At 37.4% G+C, this 8,082-nt stretch overlaps 2 protein-coding genes across 2 annotated transcripts; both read left to right on the top strand.

Moving 5' to 3' along the window:
* LOC132623340 (subtilisin-like protease SBT3) lies at window positions 1-3,314 on the top strand. The gene is made up of 3 exons (XM_060338086.1): window positions 1-961; window positions 1,281-1,916; window positions 2,344-3,314. Exons 1-3 carry the CDS (start codon window positions 1-3, stop codon window positions 3,018-3,020), a joined length of 2,274 nt encoding a protein of 757 aa, XP_060194069.1. The 3' UTR covers window positions 3,021-3,314.
* Window positions 3,315-4,534: 1,220 nt separating this feature from the next.
* On the top strand, window positions 4,535-7,811 carry LOC132627843 (subtilisin-like protease SBT3). Its single transcript, XM_060343435.1, has 2 exons — window positions 4,535-6,782; window positions 7,184-7,811. Exons 1-2 carry the CDS (start codon window positions 5,057-5,059, stop codon window positions 7,744-7,746), a joined length of 2,289 nt encoding a protein of 762 aa, XP_060199418.1. The 5' UTR covers window positions 4,535-5,056; the 3' UTR covers window positions 7,747-7,811.
* Window positions 7,812-8,082: the final 271 nt, after the last annotated feature.

Consider the following 8,082-nt stretch of genomic DNA (forward strand, 5'->3'; position numbering starts at 1 on the left):
ATGGGATTAGTTAAAGGGGTTCCTCTTCTTTGTCTATTGTTCTCATGGTTCCTCTTCGTTAATTCAGCTTCAGAAAAAAGAACCACTTACATTATCCATATGGACAAGTCATTCATGCCCAAGGCATTTGCTAGTCATGAGCAATGGCACTCTTCAATTCTTGAAACTGTCAAGTTGAAATATACAACAACTGAAAGTTATTCCAATCCGACAAGGGTTCTTTATTCATACGACAATGCATTTCATGGATTCAGTGCTGTCTTGTCCGAAAATGAATTACAAGTTCTTGAAAAGTTGCCTGGTTTTGTCTCGGCTTATGCTGATAAAATGGTCACTCTTGACACAACTCACACGTTTGAATTCCTCGGTCTTAATCCCGAGTCAGGACTATGGCCAGCTTCTGATTACGGGGAAGACGTGATTGTTGGTGTTATTGACAGTGGAATATGGCCAGAGAGTGGAAGTTTCAAGGATGATGGAATCACTGATATTCCTTCAAGGTGGAAGGGTATATGCGAGCCTGGACAAGAATTTAATGCTTCAATGTGTAACAACAAGTTAATTGGTGTTCGATACTTCAACAAAGGAGTTAAAGCTATGAATCCCAATATCACTATTAGCATGAATTCAGGTAGGGACACATACGGTCATGGCACGCATACTTCATCAACCGTTGGTGGAAATTATGTGGAGGGTGCTTCGTTCTTTGGCTATGCAACGGGCACAGCAAGAGGGGTCGCGCCACGTGCTAGGCTTGCTATGTATAAGGTCCTCTGGGATGAAGGACGCTCCGCTGCTGATGTGCTTGCTGGTATGGATCAAGCTGTCGCTGATGGTGTCGATGTGATATCCATCTCTATGGGATTTAACAATCTTCCATTGTACGAAGACCCTATTGCCATAGCTTCATTCAGTGCTACGGAGAAGGGCATTCTTGTTTCCGCTTCAGCGGGAAATGCAGGTATTGTTGGTTTGTAACAAAAGAAACTTAGAGAGAAAAGCTGAGAGAAATATATTGGCTATGCAGTCAAAGGGAATTATTTCATTAATAACTCAGAGACATACATTTATAGCTTCAATTCATAAACGAAAATAGAAAAATATGCTACTGAAACCAAATCACAAAGAAAGAGAAAACTAACTCCTAAATTCAGGAAACACAGAAAACAATTTGAAATACGAAAAGTTAGCTACTGATAAACTGATTTTCTGCAAATCTTTTAGAGATAATGCAGCAATCTGTTTTATTTCTGTGATATACTGAGACATATTGTCAACAGGTGTCACTCCTGGAAGATTGCATAATGGAATCCCATGGGTCTTGACTACTGCTGCTGGCTCTGTCGATCGCGTCCTCTCTGGAAAATTGACTCTTGGAAATGGGCAAGTGATTACTGGATGGTCAATGTACCCTGCTAGCGCCCTTGTCAACGAATTACCACTTATCTACAACGAGTCAATATCGAGTTGCAACTCAACTTCCCTATCCAGCTTCAATTATGGAATCATCATATGCGAAAACGGATATGTCTTTGATCAAATTGACAACATTGCTCGATCTTCCGCCCCTGCTGCTATATATATCACTGACGATCCGAACATTTTCCAGAATGAACAATTTGAGTATCCTGGTGTTGTTATCAGCCCTAAGGATGGTGCAACTGTAATCAGTTATGCTAAATCCGGTGCCAATGCTGTTGCAAGTATTAGTTTCCAACAGACATTTGTGAGATCAACACCAGCACCCGTCGTTGCATCTTATACATCACGAGGTCCTTCACCGAGTTGTCAAGGAATTTTGAAGCCAGACATAATGGCACCAGGATCATTAGTCTTAGCATCCTGGATTCCCAATGTTTATGCAGCTTCGATATATCCGGATATTAGATTGAGCAATGAATTCACCATGATTTCAGGTAGGGGTGTCAAATGGGTGGGTTGGGCTGAATTGGGTGGATCAAATTGGGTTGAATTAATAAATAGGCGGGTTATTGACCAGTCCAAAAGTTACTTGGGCTGAAATGAGCTAAAACGGTTCATAACTCAACCCGTTCAATTCTTACTAAGTTTTAATTTCTTTGTTTGATCTTTATAATCTTTTAGTACCTAATAAAACTATTTTTTTTCTTCTTTATTATGACTATACATAGCATATCAAATTAAAAGAAAAAAAAAATTCTGAAAATATTTGGATAAGATTTCTCATGAGTCAATTTGGACCACATATCAGCCCAATATTTGATGTGCTGAGCTAATAAATGGGTGGGTCAATGACCAACCCAAGCTTGGGTATGTTGGGCGGGTCATGTTTTCATGGGCTAATTTTGCCATCTCTAATTTCAGGAACATCCATGGCTTGTCCACATTCTTCTGGCATTGCTGCACTTCTTAAAGGCGCACATCCTGAATGGAGTCCAGCAGCAATTCGATCTGCCATGATCACTGGTGCCATCAACATTGACAACACAAATTCTCCCATTAAAGATTCGGGCCTAGACTATAATATAGCGACTCCTCTGGCTATGGGAGCAGGGCTAGTTAATCCAAACTTCGCCCTGAATCCAGGGCTTATCTATGATGCCACCTCACAAGACTACGTGAACCTGTTATGCGCCATGAACTTCACTCGGAAGCAAATCTTGACAATTACAAGGTCATCAGCCTACACTTGTCAAAATGCATCTTTGGATCTCAACTACCCATCATTCATCGCGCTATACACAAGTGAAACTGCAACAACATTGAGTCAGAAGTTCGTAAGGACAGTGACAAACGTAGGAAATGGACCTGCTAACTATTCTATTAATATGGTCGTGCCATCGAACACACTCATTAGTGTTGCTCCTCCAAGATTGTTCTTCACCAGCAAGTATGAGAAGCTAAGTTATACATTGATAGTTGAATATAGAGGCAATAAAACTGGAGAAGTTGTATTTGGATCCTTAACTTGGGTGGATGTAATTGGTCTTCATGCTGTGACAAGTCCAATTGTGGTTGCGCCAATGATTCATACTTGGTAATCACCTAAAAATAGGTACATAAATAACTAGAGCGATATATCAAAATGGAGGAATTTAAAGTTATAATTCTGAATCAGAAGTCTACCTGACGCGAATCTCGATTCGTAGGACTAGTAAATTTCGGATACCAGATTATTATACCAATAAATAAATAAATAAATAAATCCTGAATCAGAAGTTTCCTTTCATTGTTCTTTATGCTCTTTTTTCGTATTTTTCTTTTGATGTATGAACAACCATCCCTTCAGCAGACACTTTCTTTTTGTTGTTAATCAATTCATATAATCGGTCTAGGTTCACATGATTCCCTCATACAAGTTAGTGACTCAACTTTTGTTATTAAACATGCTACTGCCTTGTATTTCAATAACTAAATTATTCTCAGTTACGTGCTTGAAATTCCTTTGCCTTTTCCTTCGGGGAGAAAAAACAATTTTTTGGGTAATGACAGTTACAACTTACCACTCCAAGGGCAAGGATAATGCCTTTTTTTCTTTTTTCTTTATCTCTTTTTAGCTATGGAAACAAAAATGAGGAATGTGTCAATTTATGTTGTCTTTAGTGATTACATAATTTCTGGTTGAAGGATTTCTTTCAACTAATCGGTCACTTATTGCTTTGGTTCTGTTTTTCTATAAGAAAACTCGCACGTTTTCTTTCAAATTTAGTATCGCAGTTAGTTGGAGATTCTTTCAAGTAAGAGGTAACGTAATATTTTGGTTCATTTTATTGAATAAGAAAACTCTTCTATTTGGATTACAAATTAAGGACAGTGGTATCAAGGATATACTTGTTGAGTACAGTGTAGAAGATTTTTTACACTATCAATATAGTTTAAAATTTCATACCAGGTTAGTTATCATTTCTATCCAGTTGCCAGATAATGCTTATCATAATTATTACTTACTACTTATAATTATTTTATAAGTGACCTAATCATGTAGTATTTTTAATGCCTAACTGCATAGAACTTAAACTCTTGTAACTATTTCTTTCGTCTTTGCAGATTCATATATTGAAGCGACTCGTGACCAAACAATATACCTTTAATTTTGTCATGTTCAAGACCCTTTTTCTTCAAAAAGTTACTTAAGAAACCAACCAAAAAAAAAAAAATGAAGATCTTCTTGTTATGCAGTATTTATGAAGACTCTTTGTCTTTTAAGGTCTTCTTTATTATCAAGACTTCATATTACTAGGGGGAAGAACTTTCCACAACCTAAAATTCTTGCTGTATCAAATGGTTTTGGCATTTTGACTAGTGACTCTGACTCCTATCTTCTATTTAGTTAAAACACATGGGTGGCTCCCCACATACTTTTAACAATTTTGTCCGTATCATATGTAAGCAATGTCCATCATGATTAATGGAACCATATCAAGGCAATCAGAGCCATATATTGTTTCCTTTACTATTTTTGCCCATGGCTATGATATTGGTTGTCACAATCAAAATGAGCAAAGGGTGATAAAAGGAGGAATGGAGAAAGAGTTTAAAAGAAAAAAAATGTATATCTAGAGGATTTAGGATAACTAAGCAGACCGTATGTATTTTATGAGATTTTGTATGATCAGTTAATTGATAGATCCTGGTTCATAATCAGCATAAACTGGTGTACCACTTCTTGTCCATGGAATTGTCAGTCTTCTTTACTTTTGGTGGAAATGGCACTATGTATGAGGGATCCACTCCCATTATTGTGCACTATGAGTACTTAAGACGTCTATCGACAGATTTAACGGTTGATTAATCAGGCAAGAAAATTTTTATTCCAATATTAAAGCAGAAAACTACAGGTCTTGGACTAAAGAAATTTTGACAATGATAGATGGAGAATTATTGAAGAGGGGTGCAGAGTTGAAATTGTTGCAAGCTTCCAATGATATGCCAGTTTGGTACATAGTGAAATTATGGACAAAGTGATGGACAATTTGGAAGTAAGGGAATTTTTTGGCTTCCCATACCTCTCACTCCTCTATATAAGTAAATTACCTTATGTTCAAGAAAAATACCCTTCTTCAATATATTACTCAACATGGCAAATCATATTGCCTTGTGTATTTGGTTGCTTTCCATCTTGATTTCTATAGTACAATTAGCAAAGTCAGAAACTTATATCATTCATATGGATTTGTCAGCCATGCCAAAAGCTTTTTCTGGCCATCATAATTGGTACTTGGCAACACTTTCTTCTGTATCAGATAGCAGTACAAGTAGCAAAGACTTCTTGTCCTCTAAACTAGTTTATGCTTATACTAATGCCATTAATGGTTTCAGTGCAAGTCTTTCTCCTTCTGAATTAGAAGCCATAAAAAATTCTCCAGGCTATGTTTCTTCGATTAAGGATATGTCGGTTAAAATTGATACAACTCACACATCCAAATTCCTTGGCCTAAACTCTGAGTTTGGTGTATGGCCAAGGTCCGATTATGGCAAAGATGTCATAGTTGGATTAGTTGACACTGGGATATGGCCAGAGAGTAAAAGCTATATTGATGATGGGATGACTGAAGTACCATCAAGATGGAAAGGAAAATGTGAAAGTGGCACACAGTTCAATTCCTCTTTGTGCAACAAGAAACTCATTGGCGCTAGTTACTTCAATAAAGGCCTACTTGCCAACAATCCGAATCTTACCATTTCGATGAATTCTGCTCGTGATACAGATGGACATGGAACTCACACTTCTTCCACAGCTGCTGGAAGTCATGTAGAGGGTGCAACTTATTTCGGTTATGCCTCTGGCACTGCTACTGGCATAGCACCAAAGTCTCATGTGGCCATGTACAAGGCTTTATGGGAAGAAGGTGTATTTTTGTCTGATATTCTTGCTGCAATGGATCAAGCAATTGAAGATGGTGTAGATGTTTTATCTTTGTCATTAGGCATAGATGCGACTCCACTACACGAAGATCCTGTTGCAATAGCTGCATTTGCTGCATTGGAGAAAGGCATATTTGTTTCCACATCTGCAGGAAATGAAGGGCCTTATTATGAAACTTTGCACAATGGAACACCTTGGGTGCTCACAGTTGCTGCTGGCACAGTTGACCGCGAGTTTATTGGCACATTAACACTTGGAAATGGAGTTTCGGTCACTGGCTTATCACTTTATCCCGGGAATTCTAGTTCAAGTGAAAGCTCCATTATCTATATTGATTGCCAGGATGATAAGGAACTGCAGAAAAATGCTCATAAAATAGTAGTCTGCCTTGACAAGAATGATTCGGTCAGTGAGCACGTCTACAATGTAAGAAATTCAAAAGTTGCTGGTGCTGTCTTCATAACTAACTCAACTGACTTGGAATTCTACCTCCAAAGTGAATTTCCAGCGGTGTTTTTGAACTCTCAAGAGGGTGATAAAGTTCTTGAGTACGTTAAGAGTGACTCTACACCTAACGCGAAACTTGCATTCCAAGTGACACACATTGGTGCTAAACCAGCACCAAAAGTTGCTAGCTATAGTTCAAGAGGACCATCACCAAGTTGTCCGATAATTCTCAAGCCTGACCTCATGGCTCCTGGTGCCTCAATACTAGCTTCATGGCCACAACAATCACCGGTTACTGAAGTTACCTCAGGAAAACTTTTTAGTAACTTCAATATTATATCTGGTACATCAATGTCATGTCCACATGCTTCTGGTGTAGCAGCACTTATAAAAGGAGCACATCCTGAATGGAGCCCTGCTGCTATCCGGTCCGCCATGATGACCACAGCCTATGTATTGGACAACACAGAAAGCCCCATCCAAGACATAGGTAATGTTGAATTGTGTGACCATATCATCTAAAAGTTTGATTTTTGACCTATCAACCGAAATTAATTAAGGGCTCTAGCCAAAATATACAATCCCTATACACTGATTATGTATATTATATGTCTATTATGTATATTATACGTATATTTTATGTATACATTTGTATATTGTATGTATATTTATACTTAATATACAAAACCTATACATTTGTTGGCTAGTATTCTTTTGAGCTGTCCAAAATTGTAATTATCCCTTGATTTGTTTTTCATATACCAAAAATGTGGAAATGTGAGATTTGAACCTCGGACTTCTTGCATGCTCTGATACCATGTTGAACTGTGTAAGCTTATACTATTAGAGAGAACACAATTTTAATTATTTAATCATATTATGTCTCGACAGGTAAAAAGAATGCTGCTGCTACTCCTCTAGCCATGGGAGCTGGCCATATTGATCCAAACAAAGCGCTATATCCCGGGCTCATCTATGATGCAACACCACAAGATTATGTTAATCTCCTCTGTGGACTGAACTTTACATCCAAACAGATACAGACCATCACAAGATCCTCCTCTTATACTTGCTCCAACCCATCATTGGACTTAAACTATCCATCTTTCATTGGCTATTTCAATCAGAACAGCAGCGAGTCGGATCCTAAAAGGATTCAAGAATTCAAAAGAACAGTGACTAATTTACAAGATGGTATATCAGTGTATACAGCAAAGCTCACTCCAATGGGTAAATTTAAAGTTAGTGTTGTACCTGATAAGTTGATTTTCAAAGAGAAGTATGAAAAGCAAAGCTACAAGCTAAGGATAGAAGGACCAATAATTATGGATGATACTGTGGATTATGGTTCGTTGAGCTGGGTGGAAACTGGAGGAAAATACATAGTCAAAAGTCCAATTGTTGCAACAAGTATAAGAGTGGATCCTTTGACAGGACATAAAATAATCTCTTAACTAATTGTCTTTTTAAATGTGATGTTGTAACACATTAATTATGAAATAAACTTATATATTCTTCACATTGTTTTTGTGTTGTCAGTAAAAAGAGACAACTTCCGGATTACTTGAGCTTCTGAATCACTCTAACTTATCAAACAGCTAATGAAATATTAGTTGAGATATTGGAGCAGATAATATTGAATTATTAAATTTTGAAGATTCAATCTTTATCCAAGATAACCAATTGCAGGTTTCCCCGTCATATTTAATGATCATATGCATAAACGATCTATAGTATTACACAAGTCTCAATAATGTAGCAATTAATTTGGTGTTTTCATAACCAAAAAC

The sequence above is a fragment of the Lycium barbarum genome, chromosome 2 (assembly GCF_019175385.1).
Source record: "Lycium barbarum isolate Lr01 chromosome 2, ASM1917538v2, whole genome shotgun sequence".
Lineage (NCBI taxonomy): Eukaryota > Viridiplantae > Streptophyta > Magnoliopsida > Solanales > Solanaceae > Lycium > Lycium barbarum.